The sequence below is a fragment of the Phasianus colchicus genome, chromosome Z, assembly GCF_987193195.1.
Source record: "Phasianus colchicus chromosome Z, bPhaCol1.hap1.1, whole genome shotgun sequence".
Classification (NCBI taxonomy): Eukaryota; Metazoa; Chordata; class Aves; order Galliformes; family Phasianidae; genus Phasianus; species Phasianus colchicus.
The window spans coordinates 75,974,501-75,992,953 of NC_143476.1; the positions used below are offsets into that span (position 1 = coordinate 75,974,501).

General features: G+C 40.4%; 3 protein-coding genes across 3 annotated transcripts in view; 2 read left to right on the top strand and 1 right to left on the bottom strand.

Moving 5' to 3' along the window:
* Positions 1-1,332: 1,332 nt before the first annotated feature.
* LOC116239365 (molybdopterin synthase sulfur carrier subunit) lies at positions 1,333-4,628 on the top strand. The gene is made up of 3 exons (XM_031609454.2): positions 1,333-1,425; positions 1,587-1,708; positions 4,491-4,628. Exons 1-3 carry the CDS (start codon positions 1,414-1,416, stop codon positions 4,615-4,617), a joined length of 261 nt encoding a protein of 86 aa, XP_031465314.1. The 5' UTR covers positions 1,333-1,413; the 3' UTR covers positions 4,618-4,628.
* Positions 4,629-5,693: 1,065 nt separating this feature from the next.
* On the top strand, positions 5,694-9,807 carry LOC116239364 (molybdopterin synthase catalytic subunit). Its single transcript, XM_031609453.2, has 4 exons — positions 5,694-5,820; positions 6,593-6,746; positions 8,126-8,249; positions 9,620-9,807. Exons 1-4 carry the CDS (start codon positions 5,700-5,702, stop codon positions 9,686-9,688), a joined length of 468 nt encoding a protein of 155 aa, XP_031465313.1. The 5' UTR covers positions 5,694-5,699; the 3' UTR covers positions 9,689-9,807.
* A 3,243-nt stretch (positions 9,808-13,050) lies between these two features.
* Positions 13,051-18,453, bottom strand: part of ITGA2 (integrin subunit alpha 2) — a 68,780-nt gene continuing 63,377 nt past the window's right edge. Inside the window, exons 29-30 of the mRNA XM_031609452.2 lie at positions 17,825-17,941; positions 13,051-17,101 (exon numbers count right to left, since the gene is read on the bottom strand). Coding sequence (XP_031465312.2) covers positions 17,012-17,101; positions 17,825-17,941 — 207 coding nt within the window. The 3' untranslated portion in view covers positions 13,051-17,011. The remainder of the gene's footprint in view (positions 17,102-17,824; positions 17,942-18,453) is intronic.

Sequence of the window (18,453 nt, forward strand, 5' to 3'; positions counted from 1 at the left end):
CTCAAGAAGTGGCTTCGGCAAGTCATTAGCTGGAATCCAAGGAAAATCAAGAAACTTGAAATCTGTAACTAACTGTTCTTTCCTCATTCCATAGTGGACCTCACTCCAAATCCAACTCCAATTCTAAGAATAAATCCTTCAGAGCTTACTGTTTTGTGAACTGAGACGATAATTTGCTCCAGCTGAGCTCATCCACTCATCTGCTTGACTATGAGGACATGATATCCATGACACATCTTTTGCGCCGGAAAAATGTGCCAGCCACTTGCTAGCCATTGGCTAGGTTATCCACAATTTGTCAAAATTATCTATTTTGTTTAAAATGTAAAGATCTGACATTACGCAGCCCAGATAAAAGAGCAAGCTTTTTATTTACTTGACTTGAGTTCAATTTGTTACAGTAGTTAATCATTCACAAGCAAAAGAATAGAGTTTTAAAAAATAACACATTTGTTCCTCACAGCAGAGAATTAAGACATGGTGTACTGTTTAAGAAGTACAAAATGCATACTCCATGGGCTCAATTGTGTTTCTGCAGCACATCTTGAAAAACTTTGTTATCACTGTAACTTTCATTGCACAGTAGGAAACTGTGCTACTGCTTTCTCCTTATAAGTTGGTGCCAAGAATTGTATGTAGGAAGGCCTGTTTCCATTCTCAGTGATCTTTCGGAATGACAGGATACTAGTTCTAGTTCTTATTTTGAAAACTTTTTTTTTTTTTTTTTTTGCATCTAGTCAGGATGCCACCACCTGCCCATACTGCAGATACCTGTTGCCCCCTGCAAGCTCCACGTCTCCACAAGCAATTACGCATCTCCCTCTTTGGTGTGATGGGAGAAGGAGCTGTTTGCTGGCCAGGGGGTCACAAGCGTGGTCTGATGAACAGTACAGAAATAATGCTGGCCACAGGGCCTGGGGGCACAGCTGTGCTGGTAGCTGTGCCAAGGTCTCCCTAGCATGTGTCCTGCTGTGCTGCCTTTACCACTAGCTCAGTTCCTCAGGAGAGCAGCGGCTGAAGGCCTGCAGCTGTCCGTGGGGAGACAGGTGACACGGGGAGGCAGGTGGAACCATGCCACCGTAACTCCAGAAAGGTTTTCAACAATGCTGTAATAGATTCTGGGCTTTGAAATGTTAGATATACCTATGATAAATACGTGATGTATGACAAGTGCCGTGCACTGAACGCGTAACATCTGCAACCACTTGCAAAGGCGGCACCCATCTCAAAATCTGCCTCTTGAGGTCCTGTTCCGAGAACTACAGGCCGTTCCAAACCGGCCTCCCCGAAGCGCAGCCCGGCCCTGCCTAGAGCCCGGGGCCGCGCCGCAGCCGCAGGCCGCAAGGGGCGGGCCGGGCCCAGGCGCGGGGGCCGCCGGGAGGCCGAGGGCGCCCGGCTGGGGACGGCGGCTCCATGAGCTGCCAGGTGAGTGCCGCCGGGCGGGCGCGAGTGGGCCCCGGGCAGCCGGCTGGTCTCCAGCGGAGGCCTTCTCGGTTCCCGCGGCAGAAGCGTCGGGCGGAGCCGCCTGCAGCAGGCGCGGATCCGCGGTCGCCTACAGAAACGTCCCTTCCCCCTGTCGTCCCCAGGTGACGGTGCTGTACTTTGCCAGGAGCGCGGAGCTGGTGGGGCTGCGCTCCGAGAGCGTCTCTGTGCCGCAGCGGATCACCTCCCTGCAGCTCTGGGAAGAGATTGTTAAGATTCATCCCAGGTATCGGGGAAAGCGCCGCGTACAGGCGCTGCGTAAAGCCTAACGTTCGTGGGGTGGAGGGTTTTTGTTTTGTTTTTGTTTTGTTTTGTTTTTGTTTTAAGAAGTAGGAGTTCATCGTATAGGCTCGAGCTAGAGGCTGCGCTTTGGCATCAGAACAGCAGCGAACTTCGCTTTGTGTTGTAATAACCTCCAGTGAGCGTTTTGGCTGTGGGCCAGTCGCAAATACTGCGGCTTTACATCTACGCTAAAAAGGCTAAATCCGGTAAACGTACCCCACAGCTGGGTATTGGAGAGGTCTGAGGTCCTGTTGTCTCTCCTCCAGGAGAGCCTCTGCAAAGTCACTGCATAAAGACAGAAAGCACCGCCCGTGGGAAGGCCAGGTGTCCCAGGAGAGGATGCAGCCCAGCCACAGTGATAAAATAAGAGGGTCTGATCGTAGGCAGGTGTTTTTGATTGCTTACCTCTAGTTGTACTCTGAGGTTATGGCAGTCTCTGTAAGGCTGGTGAAGAAGGGAACTGAGGCCCTGGCCCAAGCTTCCTGCCAAACAACCCTTACACAAGAGATAGGCTCAGCTGTTTTCAGCCTCTTCTGACTGGGGGAAAAAAGGCACTCTTGATTGCATTTCACAGGGAGTCTTGTCCTGTTTTTGGGGGGCGGCAGCAAGAGTGCCTTCATTGGTTAAGGCTGAGGAGTGTGTTGGAGCCTACTAACAATAAATCAGATGTAGAAAGGTGTAGCATCATAGTCAAATAGAGTAAAAATAGAGGGCATAACAGAGGTTAGGACTTACTGCTGAATGCAAAGGGTTTCCATCATTTTAGCTCTTGGTTCCAAAGCCTTCCTTTGTATTCGATGCTTCTGTGCTCAAGCTCAAATGTTTTGAGAAAAAGAATAAAAATTTAGCAATGCCAACTGTTTGTAAAGGAGAAGCTTCAACTTTTTAGAGGAGCAAGGGATGGGTAGAATAGGATGGGTAAGTAGAGTTTTAGAGTAAGGAATGGGTGTATTGCAACATATTATTCTATTTGGTATCAGAAGCACTAGCACCTTTGATGGTTTACCATAGTTTGTCAAATCCACCCTGTTTTGAAAGATGACTTGGAGTCCTACATTTTGCATGTGCACATGCCCTTCACAGTGGCCTTCTTGGAAAATGCTTCTGTTCCTAGATTTTCTGGAAAAACTCAACATAATTGTAGGGCACTGACCACAGACTTCTATTCACGTTGCTAATGGATATTCAAACTGCAGCTTGAGCATACTTGACAATGCTCTTCTGTTCCACCCATTTTCCCCAATGAATTAACTTGCAAGTGACATTAATTAGAAACCATCCTTTTAATGGGCACTTCAGTTCCGTAGTTGTTCTGTTCTTTAGAGGCTAGCTTTACTTTTGTACAGTCCCTCACTTCAGTCTGTCTTCCAAGGCAGCACTACTGATTTTTGCTCAGACAGTGCTTTGCCTACTTTTGTCTAGCTGGCTGATAGGAAATAAGCTGAATTTTACATGTACCCTTTTGGCATGCCTGCTTGTTTCTAGGCAATGCAGCTCTTCACTGACTGTGCCAGATTCTGTACTCTCAAACAATACAGTTATTATGCTGCATCTGCTAAAGTAAAATGTTGGCATGATTTTCTAGTGTCTCAATGGTGTTGTCCTCATACTCTCTGTGTGATTACACTTTGTTGTGAAAGCAAACCCTTGTTTCATGGTATCCAGAGCTCTAGACTGTCACACCAGTATCTCACAGATGTGAAGGCCAACAGATATTCACAGAATTTGCAGAAATCCCAGAATCATCACAGAATCACAGAATGGCCCAAGTTGGAAGGGACCTCAAGGATCATGAATCTCCAACCCCCTTGCCACATGCAGGGCCACCAACTTCCACATTTAGTACTAGACCAGGCTGCTGTCTGCCCTCTTAGCAATGTTGTCACCCTCATCAGTAGCAGACTTCAGATCTGTAAGTACAGAAGACCAAAAGCCTTTTTGAGGTTACAGAACAAGAATAGCAGTCTGACCACTGAATCTTCGTGAGATCTTGAAAAACAAAAAGTGTTGAGGAGTGGTGTTCTTGATAAAAATTGCTGTGCATTGCAGTCATACTGAATTGGGAGAGCATTTTCTTTTAATCCCAAATCAGATAGTTTGTATGTTCTTGGGTTACCTAGTTAATTAGAAGCTTCTAAAGCAAGTCTGGCTTACGTTGGTTGATTTTTAATAAAATCCAGTGACAAACCCTGACTTTGAAAATTGTCTTTAATTGGTTTCTCCTTAGCTCCAAGAAAAAAAAATCAATGAGCAGGAGGTGGGTGCTTATAATGTATGGTATTTTTTCTCTGGTGACAGTGACAGGACCTGGGAGAATTGGCATGAAACTGTAACAGGGGAGGTTCGTATTGGATATTGGGAAAAACTTCTTCACAGAGAGGTGGTTGGGTGCTGGAGCAGGTCACCCAGTGAAGTGGTCATGGCACTGATCTTGCTGTAGTTTGAGAAGCATCTGGACAGTGTACTCAGTCATGTGGTCTGTTTTTTGGGTGATCTTACTTGGAGCCAGGAGTTGGACTCGATGATTCTTATGGGTCCCTTCCAAATCAGGATATTCTATGATTCTATGATTTTGAGAAGTATATCGGAAGAGAGTTGCCTAAATCTCAGCAGCATTTTCCTCAGCTGCCCTAGACTGTCTATCAGTTTGTTGTTTAATGAAATCTCATGGTTGAATGTAAACACACTATTTAGAAACCTATCTGTGTTGTTGCCAATTCCCTCAGGCTTGCTGTCATCCGGGATCAAGTGGTTTTTGCTGTTCGGCAGGAGTACGTGCTTCTTGGAGATCAGCTTCTGGTCCTGCAGACAGGAGACGAAGTTGCCATCATCCCACCAATTAGTGGAGGCTGAGTCTGTGCAAGTTCTGTTAGGTAGGTATCACTTCTTGCTTCACATCCTGTGGAGGATCATCCTATGTTAAAGTATCTGATGGATTCTGTAAAATCTTCCTATAATATTTTTCTGGTAAAATCCTGAGATTTGGTGTGCAATTATCCCCATCTACATCTGGTACTCTTTGGAGAGAGCATAACTTTTATTTCCTGCAGGAGAGCATTGCTGTGGTGACCAGAAACTGTAAGCTCTTGCATGAATAAATGATTAGCACACATAAGTAAATGGAATAAAATTGGCAATGAGGTCAGGCACTGTTTTGTTTTTGCTTTTAGGTCTTATTTTCTTTGGTAGTTTTTTTTTCTGGCTGTCAGTAGATATCCAGCTTACATAAGTAAGATAATAATGGAAAATGTCCTGCCACTTTTTAACAGAAAGGATGATACAGAAGAAGAATTGATTGCTGATTAAAAAAATACTTTTTTTCTTTTTTGCTGTCAAAGGGTCAAGTGTCCCTAGTACAGATTCATGCTTTCCTGTGTAGCTTATTCTACTGCTGCTGCTCAGTCCACTTATATTCCTCCTCATCCTTAGATGAACTAGTAACTGATGTCTACACAAAGCATTTAGAAATGGCACCAGTGTCATTGAAATAGGCTGATAGGATGAAAACTTGAATGTCCTGGAGAGCGTATTAAACTTTGAATTAAATGCAAGTTTAAACTGTGATTGATTATAGAATAAGACAGAAAGAATGGGCTGACAGGCTTACCAGAAATTTGCTAACATAGTGGTCTGTGCTAGTAGACTGTTGAACTGAACCTTCAACTAGTTCTTGTTTTGTACTACTTTCCTGCAAGGCAGGAGCTCATGTGCCTTAGAAAGAGATCTTCCCCTGGTATTTACATTTACTGTTCTCTCAGCAAGTCTGCTGAGAAGTGAATTTACCGTGAAGACTGGTCTCTTGGGGTGAGTAAGAAGATGGTACATATTTTCTGAATAAATTGGGGCATCAGTATGGAATAAAAGGCAGTTGGCAAATGTTAGTACTGCCAAAAACAACTACAGAATCTGTTTGGTTTTAGCCCTTCTAGGGAGCCATGGATGAAAGAGAGGATGTGCCGAAAGATTTTATCAAGCTCAAGTCTGAAAAGCTGTCTGTAGATGAAGTGTCAGAACTGGTCATTTCACCATGCTGTGGGGCAGTGTCTCTTTTCATTGGTGAGTTTGATGTTTCAGAGCTGAATCTCTGGATGTGTTAATAGTCTAGTAAATGGAACTCAGCTTGTCCCACACCCCAGACTCGTGCTTCTCAAATAAATACATTTTTGGACTGAACCCAGGATATTTAGAAAATTCATTCTGAATTATTTAGAACAGGACCATGGCAACTCTTATACAGTTGCATTGGGACTGAGTAGTGAGAAGCTTCCCTGCTGGTGTGGCTGTTCTAGGACTGAATGGAACAACAGTGCTGGAGAACAGTTCTGCTTAGAAGTTACTTTGCTATTCCCCTGCACGCAGGGGATTTAAGATGGAAAGCAGTGACTCTGCAGTAAAACACAGGTACTCACCTGTGTGAAAACTGCAATTCAGATCTTGGTTTAAGACAAAGTCTTGTTCTACCAATGGGCGGGTGCAGGTTGAGTCTGCTGGCTCCACCCTGTTTTGTGTTTAAAATACATAGTATAGATCTTCAAACTCATTTTTTGCTCAAGCCTGAATACCTGTGGGCTTCTAAATACTAAGCACTTAAATAAATTAACACAAAAGATGTTCCAGCTTTGAGCATTACAGATTTGTGTATTTTCATAATCTGTAGGCTTATTCCTCATATACTGAAGATTTCTTTTGTTTGAAGAATCTCTTTATATAGCCATAACTAGAGGAAGTCATTTATGTTTAGAGTGCTGTCCTTGGCCTCAGTGGGAGGTCCTCAGTTTTGCTCTGTGTTTTTCTGTTGCTTTCCTTTTATAACTGCATTTTTGTTTAGGTACTACGAGAAATAATTTTGAAGGGAAAAAAGTGATTCGCTTAGAGTATGAAGCATATACTTCAATGGCAGAGATGGAAATAAAGAAAATCTGCAGAGATGTTAGACAGAAGTGGCCATCAGTCAAACATATTGCAATGCATCATAGACTTGGGTATGTATGGATAGACCATATTCTTCTTCAAATGGTATACTAATCCTTGTATGATGCTTGCATACTTGAAAGTTGTGCAGGAATCTATAGAAGCTGCAATGTATCAAAGCTTGCTACTGGATCGTGCTGTCAGTAAGGAGCTAGGTTTCAGAAATAAAGTCTTGTTTTTCAAAATCTTTTTATTAGTAGTATTTGCCAGAATCCATATTAAGCTGTCAGGAACCTCAATCCTGCTGTAATGGTTTGAGAGTGGAGAAAAGAGATCAAGATTTCCTTGCAGGAAAGAGCAGGCTGTTATGTTTGTGAAGTTCTCTTCCACTGCTGCAAAGTGTCACTACTTTTTTCCTGACAGATTTAAGTATTGGAACCTAAGATGTTAGAATACGAGGTTGAAGGAAAGGCATGGTAATTGCCAGTCATGCTTGTAAAAATGTATCTTGTTATTCCTTGCATTGGATACACATTTTTTTATTGGGTATAAACCATGGAATGGTTTAACATAGTCCTAAGCCTTCACTGTTCATCAGATTTCTGGCTGAAATTAGCAGGATTTGCATTGTGTGTTGCAAATATTTGTTTCCTATTCTTTTTTTTCCCCACAGGAAGAACTTAGAATGCAATCACAAAGGTTAATATTAACTCTGAGGGGTAGTTTCTTCGGATTTCTTCTACAGTCAACCGAGACAGGAATTAATTCTCTCTGAAGAGCTACTCAGAGTACTTAAGCATAGATTTTTCTCTGAGCTGTTTGCCAGTGCAGTCTTGCTAAATAGAGTGGGTTGGGAGGCAGCTTTCGGGAATACTACCCTTGTGAGGAGTAGTACAAAACCTTGTGCAACTTCGGTTAGCTTAGTTTTTCCCACCAAATAGAAAAAGAAACATACTTTGAAGTCAACATTTGGCAAAAATAAAGTTATGCAGCAAAATCTGTGTACTTTGAGATACGCAATATCTTTTTTTCACATATCATCTCAGTTTGTATAAGAATTTCTGATATTTTCAGTTAGCTTCCTTTTCCAGACCTGTTGTTCTTCTTTATTAAGCCCAGCTTCCAGGGAGTTTCCTTTGTTGCAAGATAGTAATTTTCATCTTTTAATTCCATAGGCTTATTTTTAAAAAAAGAAGAAGGAATAGAAAAAAAGGCCTATGACTGGTGGTTCTATTTATTTTAAAGCATGGAATTCCTGCATCTGATGTTGATTTTGGTTGTGGTTTTCTTTCTGTTTAAGTGTGCATCATTTTTTGGACATGGCTTGACACTTCCTCAGTGTGAATGAGTCAGGAGTGCATGTGGCCAGAATACTGATGTGACATGGCTACAACTTTTGGGTGCTCTGGATATTAAGCATTTGCTAAAGCTTCTGTTGTTCTCTCTCTAGTGTGGTTCCAGTAACAGAGGCAAGTGTAATTATCGCAGTCTCGTCTCCACACAGAGCAGAATCCCTTGAAGCTGTAACACATTGCATCAACACTTTAAAAGCATTTGTCCCAATATGGAAAAAGGTATGTTTGGGACAAATTTGGTTATTTGGTTCTAGCTTGTGCAAGGATCTGTGCTGCTGGCTCTTAGGGAAGGAGCTGTAGTGTTATGGGCAGCAGTTGCTCCTGAAGAGATGTTTTTTTCTAGCACCACTGAATTTACTTGAATGCAGCCAGGCCTGCATGTGGCATTCAGACACCAGGAAGATATCCTCTCTTGCTTGTGCCTCCCAGCTACTCTTCCTCTTAATGCCTTTCTGGGGTCAGAGTGAAGGATGCCCAGGGAGGTGGTGGAGTCATCGACCTTGGGGGTGTTCAAGGAAAGACTGGATGTGGTGTTGAGGGACATGGTTTAGTCGGAGCTATTGGTAATAGGTGAACGGTTGGACTGGATGATCTTTTAAGTCTTTTCCAACCTTGGTGATTCTATGATTCTGTGATTCTATGATTCTTGAGCTCATCTCTTCTGAGTGGCAAAGTTCAATTCTGCATATACTAGTGGAAGAACTTAGAATGTGTTGTGTCTTGGATGGCATTGCAGTTTGCAAGTAAAAGTGGCATTTCTTTCAGTTTTTCTCTCATCTCTATGGCTATTGATAAGCACAAAGCATTAAGCAGCAGCACACATACACATGGCAGTAGCACACAATGAAGGTATATTCAGTGGTCCGAAAGCTCCTATGGAGACACAGCAATGTGTGTAGAATGCAGCCTAAGACTAGAAAGAGCCACATTGCATACAATTAATGGACATTATCTCTGCCTTCTCTTACATTCCAAACTTGGCATGTAGTAACAGTAGTTTCTTGAGTTGCTGCTCAGTGTAGAACACTATCTTCTTTATCACCACTTTTCTGACACCTTCTCCAGGAGACTGAAGTTTTATGATTCCAGAAAGAATAATTGGGCTCATGGCCCCGCTGAATTTGCTACTTGGGCCTGGACTGCTGTTGAGTAGTCCAGTCTATCCTGAAGATGTAATAGTGTATTTTGAGTCTTGGTGTCTTTATTTTTTAACACATTTTCTAAACATTTAATTACTCTCATTCCTAAAAGTGATGGTAGTGTTTAGGACACAAGTGCTATGTACCATACAGCTTCTGCATCCTTTCTTCTAGATGTTTTTCCTTAAGTGACTTCAGTATACATGAGGCCTTCTAAATGTAATGGGTTCAGCTCCAGGTTCAGCATCTGCCCACATGTAAGTCAGTGTTTTCTAAAGATGATCCCCCCCTTTTCTTTTTGCCAGCTAAGTGCAGTGTAGTCCTGATGTGGTCAGCAAATAATAGCAAGATGGTTGTTGAGTTGTTTGGCCTGGCTTGTGCAGGCCAAGCAACTGTGACTGTATGTAGTGGACTCCCACAATATTTATCATTCTTTGTTTGTATTCACAGGAGATTTATGAGGACGAGTATTCTTGGAAGGAAAACAAGGAATGCTTTTGGACAAATTCAGAAAAATAACTGTAATCTTTTATAAATAAAGTGTTACTGCTCCTAATGAGCATTCTGTTTTAGCTTTGAGTTGTTCTTACATAGTATCTATGTGATTTTAACCAGTTGCAATAGGCATTTCAATCTGAAAAATCTAATTAGGACTGTATGAAATTAATGAGCAGTATTTAGGATTTTCTTATAAAGTGTTCTTAAATCCTTTGAAATCATCTCTGTGTACTTTTTAACACAGAATCAGTTTTTAAAACTATCTTTCCTAAAAGTCATGGTTGCAAGACATTTAGTCCTCTGTGATATATACTGCTTTAGTGCTTCTGTGTTTGTAGTCTTTGTTTGCTGTTTTCATGGGAGGTCACAGCAGAACAGTTGGATACTAATACTCTGCCAGCAACAAACTCGCATTAGCAATAGCACATAAACTTGTACTTACCTAGACATGATTGATTTTGAAGGAGTTTTTTTGGATGTGCAATTTTGTGATTCTACAGGAAAAAAAAATCCTTAAGAATAAGTTTAATTAGATTTAGTAGTTTGACCTTAGACAGGTTAGGATGCAGAGTCATCAGAATGGATTAGTTGTTCAAAGAAAAGTTAAATCTATTGCATATGTACGTTGCAAGGAATTCACAGCTTATGTATGCCTTTAAATTCACATTTAAATTTTTAATAGTTTTTCTCTTATGTTTTACAACTTAAAAGGACAGACATAGTATGTCTGTTCTTTCACTGTAGACTTATCTGATTAGGATTGTTTTCTTGATATTATTCTGTACCGCAAAGTATGGTAGATGCTAAAAGTTCAAGGTGGCCATTGTGTATGACATTTTTACTAATGACAAATGGCAGATTTATCTAATTGTTATTGATGTAGAGAAGATAGCTATTCTAAGAAAAGGGGAATGCAGTTAAGTAAAATCATTTGCTGAAGCTGATATATCATTTCATAACACAATACTTAAGCCTCAGCTGTATAAATCTGCTTCATTCTGTCTGCAGTAAAAACCCTCACAACAGCAAACAGCACAAAATGAAACTGGAAAAATAGGCAGTGATCGTTTTCCCCAGTGATGTCAGTCTTTTTTGATGCATAGTGATGGTTACTGTACTGGGTTATATAAACCCCAGAAAAGCATGCAACTTCAGGTAAAGGAGTGGTTAAACTGGTTAAAGCTTTGTAGCTTACTGCTGCATTTTCCCTCAATGGAAGTGAGTTCTTCCTCTACAGGACAGCAGCTGTTCCTTGTATGCATGTGTATACACAGTCTTCAAACCATGTGGGCTCTATTATCTAGGCAGAGCTGAACAAGTTAAGGTTGCATGGATGTTGGAGAGAAGCCCTCTGTTAATTTGATTGTCGTTTTTGCTGGGAATTGTATGGAATCCTGACTACAGATCACTTTTTGAGACAAGTAATTATTTTTGTTCTTAAAAAAATTAAAAAAAACAAAAAACAAAACAAAACAAACTAAAAAAAAACAAAACAAAAACCCAAAACCCAATAAAAAACAAAGACACAAAGTTTCCAGTATTCTTGTGTTTTTGCACATTAATTTGTTTGTTGTTACCATGCAACTGATTAATTTCAAGCAAATGGCTAGCTTGCCTTGTGATGTAAGGTTTATGAAAGAAGTAAAGCCTGTACAATTTTTACATGCTCAAGCTGTGCTTTGATGCAAGAAGACTGATACTTAGAAGAGTTAAATTGTACTTGGAGCTCTACAGATTCAGAGAACCTTAAGATGATCTAGGTTGGAAAAAACATTCAAGATCATGAAGTCCAATGATTGAGGGCAGTTCCTGTGTAATCACTCTGTTGCCTTAGTACTTCTGTGGTGCTGCAGTCTCTTTGAGGATTTGTCCAGGGTGACCTTAAGTGCACCTTCTCCTCCAGCAATGCAGCTGGGAAGTAGGGTGCAGAAAAGAAGAGAAAGAATAATGGTGTACTTCCCTGCAGTGACCAGGAACAATGAATGGAAGAGATGTTGTACTGAGTCACAGTTGAGTGCTACAATGTGTGTATGCTGCCATGGTCAAAACAATGAAATGTCATTTTGTGTCCCTAGCTGTGCATGAGGCAAGTACTGCTTTGTTCTGGAACAATGATGCATCAGTATTGTGTAACTTTTGGTTCTTCTGCTGGCATCTGAAAGCGAAATGGAAAAGCCCCTAGGAGGGATGGTGTGCATAGAGGTAAAATGTATGTTGCTGAAATGTAAATACATAACCTGAGCTCTTTGTTCAGGCTCCTTCTGTTGTGTTACACTCTCTGCTAGGAAGAAATTATTGTAAGATGGCAAATTACTCTTCTCTAACATAGCTGCCTGAGGCTATGTCTAGAGCAACCCAGAACTGCTTCCAAATTTCCAGGCCTGGGGATGAACTTCAGCTGCTTAACTGCATGTCAGGGAAAGATGTGGCTGCACATGTCCTGGTTTCACAGAACTAGGCTGCTGGGTGAAAACTACCTAGTGTTCTGATGACTGTGAGCAGGACAGCAGAGCAGTATAAATGCAGACCTTGTTGTCTGGGATGAGTGCAGGTTTTTCTCTGATTTGGCTACAAGTGAAGGTAATCCTACCTCATTGCTACTCTTTCAGCTGTGTCACAGTAAGCTATAGAGATGGGGCTGTGAGGAGAGATGGATGTTCCTGGAAGCAGACACTGTAAACCAGAGTATATAGAGTGAATCTGTGACTTGTGTAGTGACCTGCATGACAAAGGGTATGCTGGGTGTCTTCAGAATGAAAATTTGTCCTTCTGAAATGTCTTGGATTTGACTGGTAATATTTGAATAGACTGTTCCCTTTGTCTGTACATCAGCATTGCATAAGTTTAAGTTTCCTGCATCAAAACCTTTCATTTAGTTCTGTTCACAAGAGAAGTTCAGAATGACAGACACTGTGAAAACACAATTTGAAAATGTAACCGATGGAAGAGACACCTACCCAGGAGATGGCAGCAGAGGGACAGATGTGTGTGGGCATCTGCCTGGGAGCACAGCCACGCTGTGCTGGGCTCTGTGCTGGGCTCCATCTGCTGCAAAATACAGGTGCTCACCTCTGTAATCCATGAAACTACCACTGTTGTACTCAGTAATGAGGTCTTTAAGTTACTCAAATTTAAAGTAAACTGGCTTTTCTTTCAGCTCACTTTGCCTGTAGCTGTTCAGGGAATTTCTGCTTCACAGACTGACTAATCATAGAATCATAGGAGGCCTTAGGTTGCAAGGATCCTTAAAGACTCACTATTTCGACCCCCCCTGCAATGGATGGTGTTCCCACCCACTGGATCAGGTTGCCCAGGGTCCTTTCCAACTTGGGGCCCTGGACACCTCCTGAGATTAACTTTTCTGTGTAGCCTGTGCCAGTGCCTCACCATGCTCTGAGGACAGAATTTCTGCCTAATGTCTGATCTAAATCTCCCCTCTTTAATTAAAAGCTATTTCCCTTTGTCCTATCACTATCCATGTAAAAAGTCAGTCTACCTCCTGTTTATAAGCTCCCTTCTACTTACACACTAAACTACTAAAACTAGTACTACTAAAACTAAGTGTTGGTGGAGTATAATGAAAGTAACTCTGCACTAAACTCTGAAAACTCAGTTTTGAGCTTTTCCATTAAGTGTTGTCTTGCAGAGGTACATAAAGAAAGAATTAAAATAGGTGGGAGACTATAAGTGAGAAGTGTTTCTTTTAATATCTTAGGACTGTAATTTTCTTGGTCCAGATAACATGAATTGTGTTACAAAAATTAGCATCCTTATATATTTTGATAGTGGTTCTGTTTTAAAAGTTTGATTTCTGCTACTTTGAGGGAAAGAGGTAAATCATTTTTAAAACTACTATCACATCAAGGCCTGTGGTTGCCTATGAAAAATGAATCATAAGTGAAGGCACAAAGAGTGATTGAAAAGATAGGACTTGGCTTTTCTGAGGTTGTGTGAATTATGTATGCTTTATTACCTTTAAAGGCAACAATAAGTTGAAGAATTTAACTATAGATTTCATATTTGTACCATTTCTTTAATGCACAAGGTTTTGTTGCACTCCATTTTTGTATGTAAGAGATAATATATGCAAGTTAGTAGATAGGGAAGCTGGTTTTCAATTCTAAACACCAAAACAGGGTGTATGACAGAATCTTGTGCCTTAAGATTAGAAACATTTGATTCTATTTTATGGAAATTCTAAGGTTTATAGCCATAATGTATATAGACACAAAGCATGGGGCTGGCAGAATACGGTGTAATTTCAGATGCCACAGAAAATAATCATATGCATCTAGGAAAGCCTGGCCCTGGTGCAGCTTCTTAGTGTATCTCACAGAGTCATCACCTTAGGGTTTTTTGCTATGTGCTACTGGAATAATGACATATTTGACCCATTTTATGCAGTGCTTTTTCAGTAGCATTTCTTCTCTTTAGGGTGCTGTATAAAAATAATTGAGTCTCTGTTCAGCAGTATTCTTGTTTTTATTATAATAATGCTATTAGGCCTTCAGATTGGCACCACAGAGATACAGTTCCTGCTCCCAGAGAGCTTACACACTAGTTTTCAGAAGTCTGTTTGCTTATAAACTCTCTTTTCCATCTAAATGTAGTCTCATGTGAAACTCTGAGTTTAGACTTGATTCTAGTACTTCCAGAAGTCAGCAGCTAAATTCAAGCCTAAGATCAGATATATATCTTGAGATTGTTGAAAGAGTTCCTGACTTCTCTGCTGCAAGCACAAACAGAAGCACATGCTAAGTCCAACATTTTGAGTATTATTTCATTTGCAACATGCTATTTTTTTTAAAAAAAGTAAAATTAAAAAAATCCATAATACAAAATATACATAATATTTCCAGCATTATTTGTGGCTGTGCCAACTTAACTTAAAAGTGCAGTAAAGTCACCCATAACAAAAACTGAACTAGCCATGTAAGTATTAATCATAAAAGAAAAATAAAACTAGTATCTTGAAGTGGTTAGGATAGAAAATCTTATACATTGCTATGCCTTCCCTTTATTTCAGGGAAAGTGTTATTCCCAGCATTGAGAGGACTTCTGTTGTCAGGAACAAAATAAAACCCAGTGTAGACTGGTGAACCGAATCACTGCTGTCCTATCTATGAACTGTTAAATAACCAAGACGTTGGGTGTCAGATATTGACCTGTATTTCACACCTGTGGTTGAAGAAGGAAGTCTGACTCACTGCCTATGTTATTTCTCGTATGGCAGCATGAGAAATGACAGATGCTACAGTCTACTTTGTTGTGAAATTCCTCCTATGGCCTTATATGACCCTAGTTATGTAGAAGCTTCTCGCACATGTAGGTGTAGGATTTTCTTTTCTTCCTTACAACTTTATACAGTGATTGAGACAGACAAATTTTTATCTTTACTTTTAGAGCATTTGCTTGCAGGGTTCATAACTGTAAGTCAGGACCACATTCTTCAAGTTTGAACAATTGCTTTTTAAAAATTTTTTAAAATAATAGTTTTGATGGTCACAAACTCAGTTAATGGCAACAATCTTGTCTGACAGTCAAGATCAGAATCCAGATTGTTTTTCAGAATGTTAAAAAAACCTGAACAAATATGTAACCTTCAATGGATACAAAATAAATCCAAAACACATACAATTATATTGAGAACAATCCAGCTGTCACTGCAAATGTAGCTGTTATTTGCCAAAGAGATAATTGGCTCTAGTGAGTTAAAAAAAGACTGAATAAAATTTCCAAACACGCTCAAATGTAATTTTTTAAACATCACACAGAAAATAAATCTAAAAGTGCCTAACTGTATTTACAAAGTAGTTTTTGGGGAAAGAAAACATAACTTCAGGTTCTGTGTCGGTTAGGCACATTTAAATGTTTTCAAGTAAATCACATCAAGTCAGAAACAATCTTAGTTATGTGGCAGCATCCATAAAGACAACACACGCGTCTTCTGTCACAACTGCACTGAAGTAACCACCTGCTATGAAAGTGAAAGGCAGTCAGAAGGCCAAATCCCCTGACTGTTACCAGTCTTACAGGGCCTTCTGACTGGTTTATCATTAAAACTGGGCAGCACATGATAAATTTGAGGTGTGTAGCTTACACAAAGACCCAGCCGTGCTCAGAGTTCCTGCAGAGCTTTACAGTACTTTATTATGAAAAATACAAGCTAACTTCTTCAAGACATGAAGACAAAGAACCAAATAAAAAAAAGGACAGGTACGTAGGTCACACTGAACTTTGCTCTCCTGGAGGGCACTGAGATGCTTAAAAAAGCAAGTGCAGTGTGTAATTTATCACAGAATCACCAACGTTGGAAAAGACCTACAAGATCTTCTCCGTCTTCTGTCCTAACGTGCTTACGACCTCAGTCATATCCCCTTTAGCTCACCTCATGCTCTTACTATTGCAAAATCTTCCAGTACAGAAGTAAGGGCAAGATTTTGACTCTGTTCTCTATTTATGCCAAAAGCTAAACTGATGTCAGGTGACCTGCGCACATAAAGCCCAGCGTAACAGTATTGGTAGTTCTTCTCCATATGAAACTTGAAAGCCAGTCATAACATGACGGAGAACATGGTATGAAATTCTTATTTTCTTCTCAGAGACAGCATTCAGAAGGCAGTTACATGTATCGTTTGGCAGTATTTTCCAAAAACGTTATACTTGGATAATTTGTGACCTTAGTGCGAGGAAGTGGTGACCTTTTGAAACAGCATGCCCATCCAGTTGCCCTGTAGCACACAGATAGACGTCTTCTTACGTAGTTCTCACTTCGTGGATTAGTTAAGACAAAGGTTTGCTTGTACAAATTTGTGTTAAACAATAAGGATGGAGCTAGTCAATGAAAAAATGATTTTTTTTTTTTTTTCTCCCAGTCTGGAAGCAGTATTCACCACACATTCATCATCAACGTAATAGAAAGTGTCCTTTACACATATGGTACTTGTCAACTGAATTATGAACTGATGTTGTTCCACAATAATCTGAAATAAATTGTTCTGTTTCACTCTGCAGTGGATCAGGAGAAGTGTTGCTGGCACACTACATTACTGTAAACTCCGGACCTGCCAGTACTAAGGGCTAAGTTTGTTTGAAAGGCAAAAATTTACAAGAAAAGGCACTATAAATCACTTTTGAAAAAACAAAACCAACACTGTCCTGCAGTTACTCTTATAATAGAGTAGAATCTGTAAAATATTTTCATCTATAAAAAAAAAAACCCAATACTTTAATTAAAAATGTTTAAATGTTATTAAGCTTGAAGGCACTCCAGCTGAAGAACTGATTGGATCACAATTTCTATTGGTGGCTCAGATCTCCCCTCTTTATCCACATAATATATCTTCAGTCTTTGTCTTTTGTGAGTTCTGTAATTTCATCTATATCTTCTATATCCTGTGTCATTTTTTCATACTGTCTCTTGAAGAAGCCAAGCTGTGAGGGGTATAGAAACAACACCACATTACAATCAGTCATCAATACTTACATTTCTAGATTAAGTTAAATATTATGATCAAAGAAATGCATAATGCATGCATGCACACACATGGAGTGTTTGATTTGTAGATGATTCCTAACTGAAAGAAGCTGGGCCTTAATTTCTTGCCTGGGGCAACAAATGCCAAAATAGTAGGACAGAGCAGCCAGTCTCCCTGCCAAGATACAGGAATATGTAGGCTGTCTTGGTGTGCCAGGGTCTTCCAAGAACCAATGCTCTGGCATGCACAAAAGCTTTTCCTTCCCGCTTATCAAGGTATCCTTTGTAAATCACTTTTTGCTGTCACCCTTCTCTGTTCTTCTTGCCTGTTCAGCATATATTCTCTCCTTGCTTCTATTCCCCAGACTTGCTCACTGAAAATACGGTTGGTGAGCTGTGGAAGGACACAGGGAGAGGGATAAAAATGCTGCTGCTCTTATTTTAAGGCACTGGCAGCACATTTATCATTTTCACATTGCCCATGTCTATGGTGATTCACTTTAGAATTATGATTTTAAAAGCTCCCATCAAGAGTGGAAAGTCCATGCAGTATTATTCTTATTACTAAACTGCATATGCAGTTTTGTTCAGCACTAATGAAAGGAGGTTCCAAAGAAAACAGCCCACACGTACTTATCCCTTTCTGCTTTTCTTTTTTAAGAATATAAATACCTACTTACTTTCCATAAAACAGCAACCAGTACTAACAGCAAGAGGAGTCCAGCCAATATACTGCCAATCACAACACCAATTGGTATCTCAGCTTTCTCATCTGGCTTTATTATTGTAACTGGGATCTGAAAGCAGAGAGATGTGGTAGGGGTTAACATTTTAACAGCATGTAAAGCAGGATTTGTAAACCAGGTACTTATTAAGGATAGCTATAGTGCACGCATGCCAAGATCAGTGACTGGAACACACCAGACAACGGCAACCTTTTCACTGGTGTCCACGGGCACCTGCTTGTACCACAGTAGCACTGGACAGTCAAAGATTAGGGACCCTCGTCATTCTCGGCCATATACAACAGGCATAGAAACAATCTCTTCATGTCAGCTTTCTGTCTTTTTGGTAACAAGGGTACTTTCAAAGTTATCTCCCAGAGCGTGGACACCTGCTACTAGGTAAACCAGAGGTACTGACATGCAGGCTGGGAATAGCTGTGCTTACAACCCCATCTACTCAAAACAGACTTCAGCTGCATCAGCTAGAGAAGGACTACTTCCAACCGAGTTTTCAGACTCCATTCTCTGTAGTGGGCAGCCATAAGAAACAATAGTAATTGTTAGATCTTCTAGTGTTAATCTGT

Excerpts from the sequence above, each read along its gene's own strand:
- LOC116239365 (XM_031609454.2), top strand. Across the intron at positions 1,709-4,490 it reads ATTGTTAAGATTCATCCCAG|GCTTGCTGTCATCCGGGATC; the intron begins GTATCGGGGAAA and ends CAATTCCCTCAG.
- LOC116239364 (XM_031609453.2), top strand. The coding sequence starts at position 5,700 with ATGGATGAAAGAGAGGATGTGCCGAAAGATTTTATCAAGCTCAAGTCT. Across the intron at positions 5,821-6,592 it reads GGCAGTGTCTCTTTTCATTG|GTACTACGAGAAATAATTTT; the intron begins GTGAGTTTGATG and ends ATTTTTGTTTAG. Across the intron at positions 8,250-9,619 it reads TTGTCCCAATATGGAAAAAG|GAGATTTATGAGGACGAGTA; the intron begins GTATGTTTGGGA and ends TTGTATTCACAG.